The sequence below is a fragment of the Oxyura jamaicensis genome, chromosome 18 (genome assembly GCF_011077185.1).
Source record: "Oxyura jamaicensis isolate SHBP4307 breed ruddy duck chromosome 18, BPBGC_Ojam_1.0, whole genome shotgun sequence".
Lineage (NCBI taxonomy): Eukaryota > Metazoa > Chordata > Aves > Anseriformes > Anatidae > Oxyura > Oxyura jamaicensis.
The window spans coordinates 12114634-12136129 of NC_048910.1; the positions used below are offsets into that span (position 1 = coordinate 12114634).

General features: G+C 44.8%; 1 protein-coding gene across 2 annotated transcripts in view; it reads right to left on the reverse strand.

Annotated features, from left to right (window-relative positions):
• Positions 1-21496, reverse strand: part of RPTOR (regulatory associated protein of MTOR complex 1) — a 138737-nt gene that overhangs the window by 106463 nt on the left and 10778 nt on the right. For both annotated transcript variants that reach the window (XM_035342512.1, XM_035342511.1), the window contains exon 3: positions 20256-20338. In XM_035342512.1, the coding sequence (XP_035198403.1) occupies positions 20256-20338 (83 nt within the window). The remainder of the gene's footprint in view (positions 1-20255; positions 20339-21496) is intronic.

The window sequence follows — 21496 nt, forward strand, 5'->3', positions numbered from 1 at the left end:
ATAGGCAAGGTGGGTACGAAGAACGGTGCCATTGACATGATTACAGCCGTGGAGCAAAGCAAGCACACGGAGAAAAAATATGAAGCAAGAGGCGGTGATCTGGCACACTCATTCCTTCCGGGGACTTGCTCAGTAAGTAACGATAAGAGGCTGCATTAATCTCAGCACAGCCCTCCCCGGCCCCCATCTTTCTCTCGCCTTTCGGTGTTGTTATCGAGGTGCTGATGTGCAGAAACGTGCACCTTAAATCACGCTCCGCCTGCTGGCATCTTTACAAGACACCGTAAGCGGAGTGGTTGGGAATGTTTCACTTCCCTTTCTTTAAGGGGAACGGGCTCATTGGAACACTCCTCACGTCGCTTTAGCATAAATATTAAATGCAGCTCGCAATTAGGAGGTGAATTCATACCCTAAAACTGAAGGCTGTAGATCTAAAGACCCAAACTGTAAACATATCATTTTCACACTGAGGAACACACGGCTGAGAAGAATGAAAAGGAGAGGAAGGAGCCTGTAAATAAGCAGACAATCACCGACCTGTCAGCCGAGGACTTTCAGGCATGGCTTTATTACACATCATTCACATGCATAATACAACAAATGGGTAACCCTGTAACAAACTAGACCGGTATTTTATTTATTAATTTATTAAGTAACATCTTCAAGAGTTTTTTCATTGTTATGGAAAAAATACCAGGCAAGTAAGTGCTGTAATTACAAGAAAAGCTCGGGGTTTGTTCAGCTGATTGCGGTGTGGGATGTCAGCTGTGGGGGAAGAGGAGCAGCTCACTTCTTCGTTTGATGCTCTGTGGGACAGGGTGCTATTTTAATAACTGCTAAAAACCAACATAAGGTCTCTTTCCAGAACAAAATGACAGAAACCGAAGGTCCCTGAGAAGAACGTGCAGGAAGAGCATGAAAACCTCCGCTGCGTGCCCACCACCGCCTCCGAAGGCTCCAGCTGGACGCCAGGCTGCGCAAGCTGCCAGGACTGCATCCCGTCGCCGGGGGCTTCCAGAGCTGAATTAAACGTTACTGACAGAAAGGCAGCTCGCAGAGATACAGACCAAAGTCATCATCCCAAAAACTACAGCTCAAGGCTTGTTTGTTTGCACAAACTCACTACTGTGTTGTCACACGCTTTGTCCCCAGTGCTTTGTCAAAAAAGCAACGCAGATAGGCCCGTGCCTACACAGCCTCAACTCCACTGCCGGGAATCCTGCTCATTTCTTCAAGAAGGAAAGCTTTCAAAAGGGGATGGCAGGCAGGGAAACAGAGACTGAAGAAGTGTTAATCAACTGCGGAGAGTTCCCACCTCCAGGCACAGTCATCTGTAGCACAAAAGGCACGACGGTTTTTTCCCCTGCGATGTATTTTTACTTTCTTTTTTTATGACAAAGCAGGCTAAACAGCAAACTTGGAGAAGAAGCTACAGTTTGCATGAAAAGGACAAAAATACTACTTTTCCCTGCAATGCTTTTATTCTTAATCTTTTATTTAGCAGAGGCTTTTCAAATGCTTACAAATTAAGGACAGAGGGCTACTTTCCTGGGGGAAATGAAGGGCTGTCTTCAGCATGATGCACGTTCTGATAACGTTGGTCATTTACTGCTAAGCAAGGACAACATGCTACCGTGCAACATTTCTAACTGGGAGATGTTAATATCATTAATTAATGAGTTTTGGGTAGTAAAAACTTAGAGAATATTTTATAACGCCATCAATATCAATGAATAAATAATAGCTAACCCCAGGATCCTTAAAATATGTAGAACCCTCCCTACAGTAAAGTAAAATATTTTCCTTTTAAAACTACCAGACTCGAAGAGTTCCTTCCAGATCTCTCCACCCAGGCCCTTCCACTCGCTTTGTGCCTCACAGAGGATGCGCCGCGCACCTCCACGTGCCTGTCTCCAGCGGGTCTGCACAGTTTTTTCCAGCCATCCCGTTCAGTCTGCAGTTGACCAAAGCACATTATCGTCTCCAAAATTTGCTAAAGTGACAAAAAGACTCCTAGACCTTTGGCTGTGTTAAGATTAAGCAGACCAGCACGCATCCCTCCGCACTCGCCAGCACGCTCCTGCCGGCAGCCCTGCAGCATCCCGGCCCCCATGAGCTGACGCTGCCCCAGGAATTTACCTTTCCTGTTGGAAAAGCCTTGTCAAACACCGTTTAAGCTGCCATATGCACAGTCCACATTTCAGAGTCATTGCCCCTTGGCTGAATATCCTCCTGTTGTCCCCCTCCTCTGCTTCCTCCATCATCATTCACGGCCATGTCCCGGCGCTGTTCTGTCCCCTCCTTTCCTTTTCCGAGCAGCTGCTTTCAAGCAGTTAGTGCAGGAGGCAGCACAAGCCGACCCCACTGAACGCTGTGCTGGGCTGAACCTCTGGAACTTGTTGGTATCCGACCCCCCCCACACACAAGAAAAGGCTTTCTGCCTTGTTTTCCCCTGCTTTGCAGCTATTGAGCAGTCCCGGATTGTTCCTGCACCTGAAGGCCGTGCTGGCCCTCCCTGCCTTCCCTTACGTGTTGATGAGGGAGATTTTGTGGTGTCTGCCAAGGGGTCCTTGCTTCCTGGCGCAATCACCAGACAAGGCAATACAGACTTCGATTCCCCTGCTGTAGCTGCTGCTCCCAGCTGCCGCAGCCGTGGCAGGAGAGCTGCCAAAACGCCTGGTGCAGCGCGATGGACGGGCACGGAGCTGCTGACGGGGACGTCGGCCGCCTCTCCGGTGGGGATTTGATTTTCTGATCACCTCCGTGGCTCGCTGAAGAGCTCCTGTCAAAAGCAATAACTTTGTGGAGGCCTGATCCAGACTACCCTCGTTATTCTGCTCGCGAGCAAAAATGAAAGTTTTGCTACCTTCTGTAAGCTCGCCACACGAGAGGCAGAGTGATGTCTTTTACAGCACGCTCATTGGTTTAGCCAGCCTTTCTCCTATGCACTTCTTTAAAAATTAACGTCGTTGTATTTTCTACATACTGCAATTTCCAATACACCACAAACTCCGGGACTGACCAAACCCTGACAAAGTTCTAGAAATAGGGGTTTTCACAGAAAGGAGTTCTGGCAAAACAAGCAAAGCAAACGTTTTGGGCTAAATACCAGAAGCATTAGCCAGGAGTTTTGGCCACGGACTCTGGCCAGTGCTTAATGCTGAAGGTTGAAGTGAGACAGTTTTGCTCTGAAGCAGTGATGCTGATCACACGCTCCCAGATTTACTTTCCAAATGTGCTTTAATTTTGTCTTGACAGGAATCGTCTTCAAGAGAGGAAACAGGCATCCTCTGCAGACGGGATCTGCAGCAGCCACGTACTTCCCTTACTCGAGGCAACGTCCAGGGTGCATTGAGGGTTTCAGAAGTACTGTCAGGACCTACACCAGCTCCACCTTGTTTTCAACGTGACACGAGAGCGAGGTGCCAGCAGGGGTCTGGGAAAACAGCAGGGGAAAGCAGCTGGGGGCTGGAAGGCACCAGCCCGGGGCTGGAAAGCACCAGCCCGACTGAAGAGCCAGCCAGGTCCTAACCCGACCTCCCCTCAGGGGACCGCGCTGCCGGCACCACGGCTCAAACCCAACACTAAAAGCAGCGGCACTAAAGCACAGGCTTTTTCGCTTCTCCCACCCTTGTCCCATCTATTTCAGGAAGGAATTAGTTCTTTCAGAGGATAAATAAAACACCCACACGTTCACTGGTTAGCACGTGGTACCGGTAACCTCCCCAGGATGAGTCTGACTGGAGAGGAAAAACCAATTCACCGTGTTCATCAACTCCTGTCCCGCCGGGAAACGCCGGTGTGGATCGGCTGCATGAAGTGATTCCCACAGTTCTATGGATTTTGTGCTTAAATGAATGGCTCTGCCTTGGAGCCTTTGCCTAATTACAGGTTTTTCTTTTACCTTGAATGGGACGGAAACAAATCAAACGGTGATGAAACGCCAAAGTCGGCGGCCCCTTTCCCAGGGTATCAGCAAGTTATGCTTGAAAGAGCAGGAGCTGCGGAAGCTCAAGGAGTTTGTGACAAAGTGCTTTTGCCATCGTTTCCCCAACTAGGACCTGACTCAGGATCTGCCTCGCAAACACCGGTGTGCTGAACGCTGCCAGGTGCTGAGTTCAGGAAACTCACCTCAGGCTTTGGTCCTCTACAAGAAACAGAGAGACCTAAAGCTGACAGCTCGGGAGCGATTCAAGCTGCTGATGTGCTTACCATGATGCATGCTGAAGCACTCTGGTATTTCCCATCAGGGAGATTAATTTTTTTCCTCCTTAAAAAACCCGAAAAGGATAAATTTATTTCCTATCAAAGTTGCAAAATTGAAGTCCTGATCTTTCACTTCCTTGCAGCTTAGGAGCTCTGTCTTGGTTCCAGAAAGGCTCCACACCACGGAGACCGCGCTGCGCGTCCGTGCGTGATTCAGTGCCAGAGTTACTGCTAGAGGTAAAATAAACTACAGTCAGTGCAGTCGTAGCACTGGGGTTTTAGAGCTCACTATAAAGCCGTCAGTCGATATGCAGGGTATGCATAATACAAAGAACAGAGGGTTTTCTGCACCTTGCCATCTCACTGCTCAGTCCTGCCCGGCTGCAGAAAGCCAGGCTGGGTTCCACGAAGCCTTGCAGTGCCCTCCCGCCTGCCTGATGCGGGACCGATTCCACCCATACCCCTCCTGTGACTGCCCATCTATCCCACGTTAAAGGCTTCCCGCAGCTAATGCCCCAAAATTGAAATGTTTTTTCCTAACATAGCCTAATTCTTACTTATACCGATTTATAATAATCTTTTCTACGTTATTCTTCAAGGCAGCTCTGCTGCTCAAGGTGAACCTCTGCATAAATGGGGCACGGCAGGGCGTCGTGCAGCCGCTGCACCGTGACTTGGCTCGGACGCGAACGCCAGTTTCCAAACGCAGAAAATAACATTAAACCTGAGACTTCCCCGCGCACACAGCCAGCCTACTTAACGTGATTTAATTAAAAGGAATCAAAGCAATCTAATTATTCCAAGAGAACGTTTCTGGAACAACGCCCAAATTTGAAAAAGACAAATAGGAAATGTTTCACAAAGAAGTTAAAAGAAGTGAGGGTAAGGAAACCGGCAGCTTCGGGGGGGAAGGTGCACAGCCCCCTGCCCAGGTGCTCAGCCCCACTGGTGCTGCTCCAGAGATGAAGGCTGCGGCTCGGCCCCTGCTGTTGCACGAGATGGTTCAGCTCACACTGCCTGTAAGGACAGTGGGACACAAAAATAATAATAATAAAAAAAAAAACAGAGGGGGAGACATAACAGCAGGGTCTGAAGTCACAGAAAAATTGCTGCCGAACTTCATGACGCGGCTTTATCAAACTGGGCAAGACAATTTGGAGATAACCAAAAAACAAACCACAAACCAAAACCACCGGCAACTTGAGATGTCTGAAGACCTGCTAATGATGAACGCTAACAATACCGGATTTAGTTTTCCTTAAAGTGTGAGGAGCGGAACGGAACGGATCCAGCCGGCAGGTTTTCGGGGGCAGCTGTCAGCTTGATGCAACGTGTTCTCCCAGCGTCTGGAACAAACTGGCTCAGATGTAAAACAGGCCCCTCTCTGTCAAGCGCTTTCACGGCCAGATAACTGGCTGACTGTTGTGCCACAAAGCAAAGCGACACAACTGACATTTTACTTACGGGTTGTTGTGGTGGTTTGGGGGTTTTTAATAAAAAAAATATTTAACACACTGAAAGCGTATAAAACAATGAAAAAGAAGATTATGAAAATGATGGGAAAACATTTTTAGTTGGCTTAATACATAAAAATGCTGAGCACTATAACAACTTGGAAAATGAAAAGCGCCAACAAGAAGAACGTGCGTGCATGCGTGTGGAAGGAAACAAATTATGGTGGAAATACTGGAGATTACCAGAGAAATTTAAACCTATAGCACCCCTGCATGCACGTGCTTTCAGCTTGATTTTCAGGCTTGCATGAAAATTCTGCAAACCTGCATCTCCATTACAAAAGCAAAGTGGGGAGACAAGGAATATCTCCTCTTTTTAGTGCCGTAGCGCTCATTACCACGACTACCTCAACGTGTCTGTATTATGCCAGTAATTATTGTTTAACTGTTGATGAAATCAAAACATCTTGGTCCGGGTCCCATTGTTTCTCTTCTGTATTTTTCTTAGATTGAAACAATCGATTAAGGAGCACCAGCACATTACACAACACGCAGTGCCGCATATGATGATGTGCACAAGTCAAACTACAAAATCAAAACCTTTGTCCCGTGCTAAGTCTGGGCAGGGTTTTGACTGTTAGTTTTAAGATACAGGAACGGTTTGAACAGCACCACACACACACACACAAGCATCTGTAAAGTTGTTCATGTGCCAGGCAGTAAATCAAAGCTCTTGCTAAATGCTGTTTTAATTCTGTGAATTTCACAGTGTAGAATTAAACAGCTACAGATACAAAAACTGAAAGGAGCCCTTTTTAATTCACTGGCCAGTATGTTAAAGTCTGATCCTGAATTATGGTACAGGAAAAAGCAATTCTAATCTTTCAGCGTTGCTCTAGGCTTTAGTTACTACGTCAGGAATACCAGCCTGGTAACTAGCACACCAGTAATACAGGATAACAAAGTGGCTCAGGAGCACCCGAAAAAAAAAAAATACCACCACCAATGTGACCCCAAATCTGCAAGAGCGCTGGGTTTTTACGGTGCTGGGCTGGGAACACTGCGCTTCCATCCGCCTTTCTGAAGGCTTATTAAAGACTTGCATGAAAAAACTCTTCATAAGGACAGCAAAAATATAGAGCAGATAAGCCTGAAGAAAAATTACCCTCCATGCCACCGACAGAAATAGAGATAATAACTTCTATGTATATCCAAATCACATGTCTGCCTCCCACCAGTGGCGGCCGAGCGCGCAGGACGTGGCCGGCCAGGCTGCAGCCAGCGCCCGGCTCCCCGCGGCCACAACCCGCGGCGCGCCCCGGCCACCCCTGGGCAGGTCAAAAAATGAACCGAGTGCATTTAATTGGTATGGCAGGGAATTCTCTTTCAGATCCTTGCTGACGTGACCTCAAAGAAATTCTTCCACTGATTAAGAGCAAAAATCAGGAAAAAAAGCTATTTCAGTATTTACTGCATGTAATAGAGCAAAATGAAGGCAGGGCATCTTACGTGTAGATAAGCTTTTGTTTTAATTTAAAGCATTCCTTAAACAATAATCCATGCTCAAAGTCGGAGCAGGGGAATAGAAGGATTTATACGTGTGTGTTAGCAATAGCTTCGATAAATTAGAAGACTACAGTGTTCACCTTTTTATTGACTTATTTTAAAATCATTCTACAAAATCATAATGTAATAATATGCAGGGAAATAAAAAGGGATCAAAAATTCAGTAAGCTTTTCAAAAGGCTTCAATTATATACTGGTGAAGTAGAAAGGAAGCTCGCCTTGTGCCACTGTTTGGGGTCTTTTTAAGGACTGGAACTGCGGTTTTATTGTTCTTGACTGGATGCTCACGCTCCCCCTGGTTTCCATTTCTCTAAATGTCAAGTTAGATTTCTTCTCTGAATATTCACAAGTTCTTTGTAATCACTTCCAGTCCTTTTTGTTAGGGAACTTCCTGATGAGTAGGAAGAAGAAAGGAAAAAATCCCAGAACTCCAAAACGACCTTGAGCATGCAGGCAAGTTCACGTAACACAGCACAGGGAAGTTCTCTGATAAACCACAGGTAATCACTGCCTCCTCACTTCTTCCACAAAGTCTTTCAAAACACCCTAGCCGTTGATGTTGCTAATAACTTCCACTACTAACTGTTTTACACCCATTAATTTCCTTAAAGTTACCTTCATTACTATGGACTCTGATCCTGTAATTTCTATGCTTTCCCCTCGCTCTCCGACACGGAGCTGGCGAACTCCCGAGCTGTGTGATGCTGGAGCTCCTTCAGGGACAGGCCACGTACCTCATTCCTAGGGAAATGCTCTACTCCTTGGTTACTTCAAAACGGGGATTAATATCCCAGTCCTGTGATTTACAGCGATGTAATTGTAATACTGATCAAAACACGTTTTCTCTTGTATCAAAGACAGATTTAAGACCTTTGATTTACACCGTCTTTGGGAACGCATCGAAGAGCAGACGCATTTAGAACTGTACAAGAATACTTGTACTTTTTTGCACAATTTCACGATAAATAAGCAATCTGTATGGGAAAGAATTCTTTCAGGAGAAGCAAATCCCAGTGCAGAGCTTCCTTGACTCTGGTGCTCACCTGGGGGTTTCTGTACCATCTAACCAGGTGCAGCCCCTTTCTGGAGGTTCGGGTGTTGACGCTGTTCTCTCCTCCCTCCCCATAAGCCGCTGCTGGTGTTCGGTAAGAGCCGGGTTCAGACTTCAAGCCTGTTCCTTCTGTGACCAAGGAGGTAACAAGAAGCAGGTAACAAGAAGCAGTCTCTCCAGGCAGCTCTTTTCACAAAACGTTTAGGACGTAACTTAAATTCTGAATTTTCAGTCCTCAAGAAAGAAATTGCGTGTGATGCGTTAGGGTTGCTGGGCTACGCAGCAGATGCAAGACACAACCACACGCTGCGTGGTTGTCAAACCTTGCCTTCCTCTGGAAATCTGTCAGAAATACAGTCAGTCCTTGGAACTCATTAGCAACATGTTCAGCACTAGCACATTACAAGCATTTGTTTGAAATAGCCCTTGCTACATCAGTAGAAAGTATGCCTTGTAATAAATCTGGGTCCATTTCTCTGAAGGATCTGACAGTTTATCCAAAAGCCATGTACGCATGCAGCTGTTTTCCACATCCACCCCAAACAGGGAAACAGCAGCAAAACCTTCTGAAGACAAATCCCCTGCAGGCACCACAAGACCTCGCGGTCACCCACGGTTTACACAGAGCCCGGGAAGGCTTCTGCTACGACAAGTTTGTCCCCAGCTATCTGGCCAAGTCTGTCTAGCAGCGAGCTTGGCAGGAAGCCTGCAGTCTCACAGAGGGTTTTCGGGATTTCACAACATTTGCCCTGATGCAACTTTGCTGTTCGTTTCCTTCTGCTTGCAAACGCGAGCACCAGCCCGGGATTCTGCTGCACCAGCTCCGGCTGCACAGAGCAGGTGGGAGAGAAGCAAAGCGCTGCAGGAGCACGTTACGGAGTAACATCAGAGATCGATTCAGCAAGGCAAGAAGTGATCTCAAACGCGTGCCTACTAGCCATCAATCAGAAATTGAATGGCCCGCAAGAACGACCTGATGTGACCACAGTAACTCCGACATCAGATACGCACATGCAAACACACGCTGAATCGTATCCACAGATTTCAGGCTTTTTAAATAATAAAAACACCTTTTGTTTTAGGCTGTGGGCACACGCGGTTACCTTTATGTAAATTCATGAGGATAATCAGAGAGCTCCGTGCAGTTTTTGTTGTAAGTAGAAGAGATGGTACTGGAAATCCCAATTTGATGTTAAAAACAACAGCTTAACTTGGTTAATACAAGAGATGATTTTTTTTCTGATTATTAGTTATGGATAGCTTGAAAAAATATTAATGACAGTGAAGAAATACCTTTACTTAGGGATACTTAAGTTTAAAAGCTAGACTAAGCCACAAAAAGATTCTTCACAGTCTTAGGGAAGCCCTCTGTAGATATCTGGCTGCATTTTAAAAATCCATCTCAATCTCCTGGAACATAATATATTTGCAAGCAGCCGAGACTTAAACAGCTTAATTTGCTAGATGTCTGGGACAAAATGCATTACCAGAGCTAAGCTGTACGGGAGGGACATTTATTCACTTGACTGGAGTCAGCACTGTTGTGACTTTACCTTTCCTCTGCAGTCTTTGACCTTGCTTTTAAGTCCAATGGGAAATGAATTCTAAAGTACCTAATCCACATTGTGTGGATGCAGTATTCAATAATACCTCCAAAAAATACCTTTGAGCAGTCTGTTCAGAAGAACTGATGTTGACGGGGAAGACAAAAACCAGGAGTGCTAACCTTGAATACCTGCTGCAACAGATTCAGCAGAGACAGGCGTGTTCCTCAGCAGCTACGTTCCACCAGCCTGCTCCAGGACACAAAGTTTATCTACCAGCCTACACGGTATGGGGAGAAGCCCTCCCTTTTTATTCAAATAAAATAAACAGTTGGAGATGGCTGCGCCAACAATCGTGTGTTTATAAACAACAGGAATTGGTAAAAACTTCAGTCTGCTTCTCACACCAGAAGCCTTTCCTCAGTCAGTGGCAGTTTGGTGGCTCTGACAGGTCACACCACAAAATACGCTAACAGGATTTTAAGTACAGACCAGGACACATCTTTAAAACCTACTTAGTCAACAGAACTCCTAAGCAACAGTGTCATTTTAGTGCTATTCCATCTTTATAATCTCTATTTTAAGAGCTCTTTAAAGTTTCAGGCTCTGTCTCTTCTTTTTTCTTAAACATGAAACCGGGACGTAACGCTGAGCCCAGGTTGGCTGCAGGACCACAGTCGGGTGTGCGAGTGGAACCTCAAACCGGCTGCTTTGACATTCCGGTCAACGTGCATCGTCCTCGACAGGGCGTTCTGCTGCCCCGCATTCACGCTGCGACGAGGAGTTGATTTTCTCAAGGCTAAATAATAATTTTGTGATTTCAGGTTTTCCTCTGATTAAAAAGCAAGAGCTTCATGAACTGATATTCAGGTTAAGGAACATCTTAATGGGTCAGGAGAAGGAAAAACAATCGCCCAGATGTCTACGTTTTAAGATTCGTAAGAGAGGAATTAAAATATTTCAGGCTTTTCTCATTCTGCCTGAGCTGCGAACAGGAATACAGACGTAAACAGTTTTCTCTCTTAACACTCTAAGTTTTGTGCAAAGCAGATGTTTACGCAGCAAAAAGCTTACGCTGCCTAGGAAAGCACCATTTGCACGTCCAAGTTGGCAGTGACGGAACCCTTGCCCAGTGGATGCCAGTGTTGTTCACCAAAGAGTCCCAGGGTCAATGCCAGCGGACCTGCAGAAGGCTCCCCCCCGGTAATCGCCAGTGGTTCACCACTCTCCCGGGAACACAAAGACAAGGTATTTTTAAATAGGTCACGCAGAGGCTGGGTGGTAATTACAGAAAAACGTTAATCAGATTTGAGCAGGCAGAGCTGCTTATCTCTGTCAAGAAGCCTTGCTAATATCAGGCCTTTCTTCACATCTTAGGACAAACAGACATTAAGAGCACAATGGGCACACGAAAATACTCCAGCATACAGAAGTCTTGCTTCTCCATCAGTTCTGGCCTCGTTTTGATGACAAAATACAAAACAAAACAGGAAATTTACAGCACGTGGATGGATCTTGCTGTCAGAAGGCTATGGAAAGCGAAACAAGAGAAAGCCTGGTCGCTGGACTCTTACATTCAAATAAGGGATTGTGAAATTGCTAGGAGGTCCCGGACTGTACCCCCAGCACCTGGAAAGCGTTTCAGAGGTCGTGTCTGGAAGTCCCACCCTGGCAAGGTGGGCCCGATGCTGCCCCACATGAAGGGGAGGGGAACAGGTGACGTGAGAGCCTGCTTCTCGTCCTTGTGCCCTCAGCAGTTCCCTTGCCCAGCAGACCTTACTGAACATGCCTCTAGGAGACTTGTCTACATCAAGTCGACAAAAAACACTGCCCGTGGTTTATTTTAAGCACAACACGTTTTGTAAACGCGCAGCGAGCAGACAGCAGCGTTTCCACAGACAATTGTTAAACTGCATTGCCAACCTTTGTAATTCAGAGCGTTACGGAAAGATTTCTGGTGCAGGTGGGGCCCTAGGCACTGACAAGTTGAATCCTCCCTTCCTCCTCTCCGAGGCGTTTCTTAGAAACCTTTCGTGGATCTGCAGATACTGCTCGTGAGCCCCAGGAGCCTGCGGACTGCAGTCAGAGAGCCACCAGAAGGAAGATTACACGCTAGGTAAGGCCTCGGGACTGGACTGGAAGGTACACAGGTAGCTGTGTTGTGTTATTTTCCCCTCTAAATTTTCTTTTACTAGGATTTGCCCCAACTTTCATATTCACGAGGCATAGGAAGGTGGCTTTCACTGTTTATCATACTCACAATTGGTATTTTTCTGGCTAAACTACCCAATTCTAGAGGCGTATTTGATGAAATCAGCAGAGGGCTAACAATCGAACTCAGAACGACACCACAGCAACTTTTCAGATGGCATGAGAACTGCTTTTGGCACTTACACTTGTTGACCCCTCTCTGACAAACTTTTTATTTTCTGAAAAAAACGCTCGTTTTTGCTGAAGACGGTTGATCTTTAACAAGACAGCAAAGGATTGATACAGCAAAATTTTGCAGAGCCCCAAATAGCTGCCAAACTCAAGCAGCTCTTGGGACATAAACACAACAAACATAGCCCTCTTAGGAAAACCTGGTTTTGTTAAACAAGGTCACTATGTTGGGTTTCTTTCCCTTTTTTCCTTCTTCAGTTTTTGCTACCTGTTCCTACGTCTACAGGATAAGGAGACCAAGTACACATTTTTCCATTTCCCCCTTCGGAATTCTGTAATATTTCTTTTACAGGAGCAATTAGTATTTGTTGTTGTTTAACACAAAAAACCTACAGAAATAAAGGAAAAGTATGACTCAGAGAGAGACCAGTAATTAGGTCATGTGTCCAATTAGTTTTCCTGCTTAAGTAGTTACTCTTTAGGAAATGCTCAACCTTTGATGTGCAGCAGGCAACCTACCAATTAATTAGGCAGAAGGAAGCAATGCAAGGAATGAAGCCTCAGAAACCGCATCAAAGCCCAGCGATACCTAATGAGAGAAACAACAGCATCAACAGCAGAAAACATCCACAGGGAGGTAGACGCTTCAAATGATCTTCAAGTATCTTGGCTGCGCTTCCTTTTAAATTAAGACAAAACTGTTGGGAAGCAGACGAGAAGAAAGAAGGGAGAAGCCTCGTTTGGTCAGAAAAGCATCAGTTTCCTTGAAGACTTTCCAAAATATATATATATATAATTTCTCTCTGTTCTATGAGATGTTTCCTCAGACATTGTCACTCACTGGTGGATGCAAGCTGCAAGGGGCAACACACACGACTGGGGAAAAAAACCTAGTTGAAAACCTGCACAGCTAAGCACAAAGGGACGTACACACTGCTAAGAGCCCAGCAGACACCACCAACACAGAAGAAGACGATACAGCCATAGCTCAGCGAGCATTTCTGTTAATGTTGCATGAGAAGGGGAAAGGCATGCCCACCGGGACCCGGCACCGCGCACGTCGTGCCCTTAGGCCAGCCTCGGGTCGCTTCAGTGCCAGACTGCTGCAGTCGCTCCTCAGTTACGGCACCTCTTCGAACTGGGGGAAAAATGGGTGCAGCCACCTGAATTAACGGCGTGGAGACACCTGGGACACACCTAGATCTGCCAGACGAATGAGTTCTGATATGTTACTAATATGCGCCGTTAGTCTAAGTTATGGAGCATCAGTAAGAGAACCGCATCAGGAACAAGCCAGCCTGCTGTGACAGCACCCACAGCGTTTACTGACACGCTGTCCTCAGTGCTAGGGGCGCTACAGGTGCAGGAATTCTCAACTATCAATACCTGCTTTCAAGCCAGCCTCTCCCAAAGTTAACTAGAAATACATTTAGTCTGGCCTTCCAGACCTCTCTAGCCCTTCCTCCAGCACGTATTTTCATTCCCCATCACAAGCCACTTTCCTTCACCCCAGTGAGGTCCATTCAGGTGGAGCTATGAGGAAATACTAACAAGAAATCCCATTAGACAAACAGAACACAGCATTAGTGGAGATGATTGTCTCTGGGAAAAAAAAAAGAGGAAATGGAGAGAAGAAAGACAACAATGTAGCACCTGAATTAGAAGAAAATCAATACTGTAATTGACCGACTCTTCCTTTGTTTTATTTAGGCAAGTGGCTGGGAGAAAAAAAAACATTATTTGGGATGTAACATTTAAAGGTCTTTGGCTGGTGTTGGTTATTGCCAAGTAAAGAAGTCCCAGAGCTGCTGGCCTTAAAGGACAGGAGTGGGGAAATAGATGTCACCTGGATGACAAATAACAGACCTTGCTGTGGTGAAATCCTACAGAGAGGTACAGACCTCTCGTGCTCCATTAAGCGACTTATCAGAGGGTGTAAAAATCCCAGATTCCATAGAGGAATTGACCTTCAGCTTGAAGTAGAGGTGTCTATCCAAAAGCAGAAGCCCACAGAAGCAGTTCTGGAGCAGCTCAGAGCACTTCACATCTTCGCACCATCACCAGCTCATTTCCAAATCTCTCCCAGCCTCTCCCAGCTGTGCGACCACACCGGACAACAAATCCCCACCTAGGCACAAGGGCCTCCACTGCAACCTCCGTACACATCAAAAGAAGACACCTGACCAAGCATAAATTCAAAATATAGCAGGAAACGTAGCTTTCCTCTTCCTCCTACCTGCTCGTGGGCCTCCGCTGCTGCGTGCCGTAACAAAGCCTTATTCCCTCTGTCAGAGCAGCTTCAGAGGCCGACAGGTTGGCTCCACACCAGTCCTCTGCTGTGCTTGGCAGCGAGGGTCGCTGCTGGATGCCGTGAGCGTGCCGATTTCGTGTTGTCCAGCCCCACAAAGCACTATCTGTAACTGCTCCCTCGGTGTCCTCCCCCTGCTCCACACTGGACCTCCTCTGACCTAACTTTTGTTCTTTCCACTCGGCTGTAATTTCTCCCACCAAAATCCCTCTTGAGGTCATTTTGCCAGCTAATGATCCAAAACTCATTTAAAATTACTTCTGGAGCATTTCAGAAGACTCTCACTTGCTCCCCAATTTTTGTTAAGAATTACAAAAGGCTCTACGAGTGCTCCTCCTCTTTGTACCCTCCAAATCTTACTTCTTTCACTCATCTCACACACCAACCGAACTGACCTACACCCTACACTCCGGGCTGTTCCAAACCCAGTTCCCTCAGGACCTTTCTTCCACCTGCTCATCACATCCTCACAACTCCCCTGGAAGCACTTGCTGCCTGTTCCTGTATCATACATAGCACACAGGCGTAGGCTTCTGGGACGCCAAGACCCTGTGGCACTGATTGCTGTTATTTTTGATTTTACGGTCTGTACTCTCCTTTTTGTCTACCTCAGTCCTATTCGAAGAAATTCTTTATTCAGAGGGGGAATTCAGAGGGGCAGGGGGTTGGAGTTGGACAGTCTTTCAGGTCCTTTCCAAAGCGTATGGTTCTCTGAATCTATTTCAGATCACAAGCTGTGCAGCAGCGCTTCCATTTCATCTGTACAGCACCTTGCTAAAGCGAGCCTCCCTCCACCAGCGGTGCTCCCGCGTGCTGCGACAGGGCCATTAAAAAAGAAATCAAGCCTTCCCGAACCGCCCCTGTGGCAGACACCAACATCCGTCCCTCGTTTGTCCCACAGCTCGCTGTGCAAAGACAACCACATGGCGCAAACTCCAGGAAAGGTTTTGTAAAAATGGAAAACACCGATTTTAGTCGAGACAAACCCCCCTGCCCCCTGTGTTCAGAAGGCACTTCACAAGCAACGGATGAACACAAGAGTCTCTGAGATAGCTTTCTTAACCTAACCTCTGCTCAGGAAGGATCACGAACAGCATTTTTTGACCTTCCAGGGGCAGGACTGGGAAAGCTTCTGTCAGAGAGTAAAGAACAGCGTTGTAAAAAGCATCTGGTGCAGGAGGGCCGCTGGGATTCCTTCGGACTAGTAGAAATCACACCAGAAGTGTCAAAATTGAGTGTGGTAAGGGAAAAAAAAACACATTGTGAATTTTCTGGGCAGTTTTGAGTTTAAAAAAATGGTCAAAAGCCATAGCTGACCAAAAAAAAAGCTGTAATTCCATGCAAATTTAATGAGCATATGCTCCAGCCTACTTCACAGCAGACCCTGAATTATGTAAACCGCGCATCATTCAGCCTGCAGTTCTGCCTTTGGCGACACAGCCCCGCTCTCATTCAAAGGTAAATACACAGGAATGGAAACAAAGGCAAGTAACGTCCCTGGAAAGCCAGAGAGCCAAGTAATGAGACTTTTATTACAAGAAGCAGGGAAAAAAATTGTCTGGCACTCTTCTAAGAATGAAGCCAGAAATCACAGGCCAGCCTCATCTAGTAGCATTTTACACGGGGTGATTGGTGCTTTTCATCCAGAGGTACTGCAGCCTGGTTCAGAGAGCTGCAGCCAAGAGGATGCAGAAAAAATTCTCTCAAACCAGTCTGCAGGGACAGCAGAAAGCTGAGCAGCACCTTCATCCTAACCCAGCTCTGCAGAGCCTCACAGCGAAGAGCTCACGTCCCACAGATGGATGTAAACTGGGGCTTCAGCAACAGCTCATGAAAACCCACACTAGCTACTGCATCGCCGCTGCAGCACTCGGAATTCACAGAATGTTATTCCTAAGTTAAAAGTCAGCAGACTTTGAAAATGGAAAGTTCCTGCTTTTTGAATGGTGCAACACGTGATGTTGCCAAACCGAAGCGTGCACACAAACACCACGGGAAATCTTTGTTACCCACCGCCAGCGCAGGCAGTGCTCTTGCCAGTTCACTACAGCACCGCACCTGACCCAAGCGGAATTCTGCAAAGGGTAATAAAAGACCAGAAGCAGAGAAACACCACTTCCATGCAATCAATATCTTATCTAAATACTTTAAGTACTGAGCGCATGAAGAATCTCCAAAAGAATCTTAACACACATTTTATTGTAGGCAATTAAAGTGATGGAACGCGTTGTCTCGCTAAAGGCTCTCCTTTTCCATGGCGTTCTCCTGGCACTGCCTGCCAAAACCTTTAACCTGCGTCCCATAACCACCAAGCCCCAGTTTTGCTCAGCTCCTCCAGCCATCCCCTAATCCAGGAGCCCGCAGATTCCCCCAAACACCCGAAGAGCAGCTGTGGGGAAGGCTTTCCCTGGAGCTGCACTCTGGGGTCCTGCACTCCCAGCCTTCCCTACTTTTTCCTCCTTTCATTCTCAGCTGCTTAGGCAGCCCCCCTTACCCCTGTAACTGAGCCTGCTTTCCAGATTACCCTCAGGTTTAACCCCTCCTATGCCCAGTGGAACTCAAAGCCCATGACACACGCCAGTACTGGAGAAGGGCTCTCAATTTTTTCTCCCCACCTTTTCACTAGCTCCTCAATCATCTTTGCACTGAATTGCAAAGCCTCTTACTTGTTCAGAATAAGGCCTTCAGAGATAAATTCTTCATTGTATGCGTGCAGCTTTGTCATCTCCTACTTGCTTCCCCCAGTAAAATTTTCATTTGAGAATTGCAGTGAAATGACTGAATATTGTTTAACTGCAGTATTTTGCAGATGAAAGAATGGCTGAAGTGTTTCTTACTCCTGCAGCACACGAATTTATGTAGCTACACAACAATAAAGCAAAGTCTTAAATTTAATCAGAAGAAATACTTCAAGCAATGGCAAGCTGATAAATTATTTAGAAAGGGGCTCAATAAGACCTAGAGGGAAATTGGCATCAGCTGTGCAGCCTGGGAGCTCCCGGAAACAAAGAATTTCCATCCTTGTCCCTTCTAAGGCTTTTTCACCTACGCTATTTCTATCTAACAAAAATGGGCATTTATTCAAACATCACCTTACCATTACAAGCAGACAGGAGCTGCACTGGTAGTGGTGTTAACGGACTTTTCACACGGCATTTATTATAGGGACAGGACTGGAAGGACTGACAATCCATTTACCAGCGGTTACCACGATTTGTGCATTCACAATAAGATATTGATGGCAGGCACTTCCTAGCTTAAGGACCCACAGTAACAAGCCAGTAACACCGGCTATTTCAGAAGATTTTAATGATTTGGTCTTTTTCCAGACTGCCTAGTTTTCCCAGAATTGTCTTCTTCCCATCAATTCTTCAACCATTCCAAAACACTGAGAAATAGACAAAACTAGATGTATTAGTATTTACATGAAAGGTCTAGGAAATTCAATAATGTTCCTATTGTTTTATTGCAGATGGCACATCAACTTCTCTTTATTACTGCAGAAAACTCAAGAGCCCTGTAGAGTGCAATAAAACGGTACGTGTTTAGCTTTGCAATGTTTCAAAGGGCTGTGATTTACTGCTAAGAACCAGGCACCTTGCTCACAAACATCTGAGTTCAGTAATTGCCTCATGTTTTGTGCAAACTCTACAAGGCAGCGTGAGGTCAGCCCACACACTGAGTACCTGCTGCTCCTCGTTGCCTGTCCCCCATCCTCAGTAATACGGACTCTGTTATTAAAGAGCTGAGAAAGGTTTGTTGTCACCTTTGCATCAAGATGTTTTACTTCTCCTGTTTGGTCACAGGCACTGTTTGTATTTCCTGCAAAATCTTTGGGCTGCCAGATAGATTAAAAAAATTGCCAATGCACCAAAAGGAAAAACACCAAAGTAAATTCTTCTGTCTTAAATATATCCCATACTTACACGCTTCAAGACAAATCCTTCTTACATAAGTACACTTCCAAACACCTCTGAAAAAAAGCATATCCACCCAACGTTCACATTTGAAGTGTTATGTAGCAAACTACCCACAGATTTAGTAACGCAAACATCTCGCCACTAAATACAGCAAGTCTCCTTCAGGTAACACGTCCAGCCTTCCCTGAACGATGAACTCAGTTCTCATCAGCCAACACTGAACAAGGGGGTAGAGAAGTATCACAGGCAAGAAATAAAGAACCTGTATTACATGTATTTCTGTTTAAACTGCTCTGCATATATTATTTCCATCAAGTTTGAGTTAAAAAGCAGAAGAGGGACTCAGAATGCACAGAATGAAGTCCTTCACCAGCATCCTTTATAAACCACACGCACCAACAATTCTTTTTTGGTGAGAAATATTCCCAGCATCTGGCAAAAGAAAAAAAAATTGTTTACTGTTGCAAAGATAATCCCAAAGCCATTTGTCTTTTCTCTGAAAGAACTGGTCCTTTATGAAGGAATGGAAGACGTGGGGAAAGAAAAAAAGAGCAACCCCCCAGCTCTCCAGAAGGTGCAGCTCCCTGCAAGAACAGAGACACTCAGAGCTGGTAAGTTCCGCGCTCAAATAAAGCATTGGCAGTGGCAATCTATCTTTATTGATTTTATAAATTATGAAGAAACAAGTAAACAAACATAACCCATCACAGTTTAAATAGAAAGATTGGTTAAAAAAATCGGACAAAAATGCTCATTATTACTGAAGTCAATTTAAAATGAAGAGATCAAACAGTGTCCCCTCTAAAACATCTCCCTAAAATGAAGATCAGCTTAGTATTAGCGCATCATACGGGGAAAAAAATAAAGGCAAATCTACAGGTAGGTTCATTCAGTGAAGTTATTTCTGTTTGGGTTACACATTACTTATCGTAAATTTATGATTTAGTAGCCAATGGTGTAGGTACTTTGAAGAGCAATATTTATCTGTACACCCTACAACACACAGATAAGGACAGGAACATACTGGGAAATGTTAATAGTGAAGATGATTCTACAGTTTGGTTTTGTACCTATTTGAAAAATGCTGCAGACTTCAAATTTTCTTCTTTAGATCTTTACGTAGCTTACTTAGTAAGACATACAAGACTAGGGATACTGAAATACCCAGCAGTAACATACTTCCCCCAGAAGTGAGGCTGAGATGTTACAAAGCAGAAAATAACCAGTAAGGAGCATGTTTGTTTAACTTCTGCTTTGTGTTACTAGTATCCAAAAGAGTCACTTTCAAAAGCTTATATACACATTATATTAGTTCTATATAGAACTAGCAGTTACCAAGGTTCCCAAGTTACATTCTACAACCAAACCAAAAGCCTTCCTTGGCTACTGACCATACAACATTTACTTTCTCCGGTCTCAAGATTAAGAAAGCACCGATGAGTGCTGGGACACATACTTTTGAACGAGCTGAGGCCAAATATTTTTATTACAGATGAAACCACGAACCCAGAATTAAAAACCTGAGAACACCTCAAAAATAAAGACGAGAGAATACAAATTAGGAACTCAGCTGTAGAATTTAATATCTAAAACATCCCACACATGATTGAAGAAAGTGCTAGCCAAGAAGTATCCGCTAGAAAACTTGATATTTTGACAGCCTGCAAGAATGTATTCATCCTGATGGATGGCAGAAGCTACAAATGCTGCAAGAGCAGGGTGCCACACAATTGTACACACCTCGGTTTTCTGTCTAAATTGAAAGTCTACCGTGAAGGAGTACCACATCTATAGCTGCCGAGGGGGAGCACAAGGAATACTTACTCGTGGCTGCCAGTTTTCATACTGCTTCTGTAAGTTCGCACCAATGGTTTCCAGAGCTTTTTGAGGACCCATTGACAGAGGATCTAAGAAAAAAAATACAAATGAGTCTTTTTGACCACAACTGAGTCATTCAGCTTGCCAAGAGGATGAAATTACTTTCAGTTCCATGTGCACTTAAACCTTTAGCTACTTCGCATTATGTTTCTGTAAAATCCGGATCTAAAACCTTGGAGACCAAAGCCTACAGAGCAAGAACAGCACTCCTTGCAGAACAAAGGCATCAAAGCTTTCTGCACCGTTCCTCTCCAGTGGTCTGCATGTAAGAGAGGGCATTTAGTGATAACTTAGTGCGGATTCCTTTCCTGCATTCATTTTCAAATTGATAAACATTACATTCTTCATGGAAGTTACTTAGGTGTAACACCCAAAAATTATCCTCAAACTCTCCACTCAGATACAAATTGAAAACCATTAGAACCTGACAAATTTGGAAGATTTCTCTCACTAAGTTAATAAATACAGTTGTTTTGAAAGAGAGGAGGAAAGGCTTAACATGTGTCTTTTAGTACTGAAAACAAATGTTTCTGTAGTAAATAACAACAATTGAAATAGCTTTGCACAAAAATTACAAATGGTGTATAGTCTCTGAAGCAGTAAGCAGTGGTAGTAAATGAAGCAAGATTTTGCTTTTATCAGGAAAAAATGTTTATCATCAAATATAACCATTTTAATAAGTTAATTTTATCACTAGATAATTACCACAATCCATAGCAATATAATTTCAGCTTATGTGCTCAATCAAAAAAGCACGGCCGTATAATTGACACAAGTATCAAAGAAGTCTAGAAGCTATTTTGCAATTTAATACAAATTATTTTTAAAAGCAATTAACAGATTTAATGAAGTTTTTAAAGTCAACTTTATGAACACCCTACCTTATACTGTTAGAAACAAAACCTAATAAGGCATGATGAAAGCCAGATTTTATGAGTTACTTCTCTCAAATGCATAAAAACTAGGATTTTGTTGAAGTTACAGCATTCTTTTGTAGAATGATTTACAGTAATATATCACTCACATTTTTCCAGACAGACTGAAAACAAATAACCAGCAGTAGTAAATTGTCTGCTCAGGCTTTGAGATGCCTATCAATTTCCTTCAGCTTAGCTTCAGCTGTTGCTCCACAAGTCTATCCAGGAGCATCACCAGAAGAAAATGAGTTCTCCGGTCCTCTCTACAGA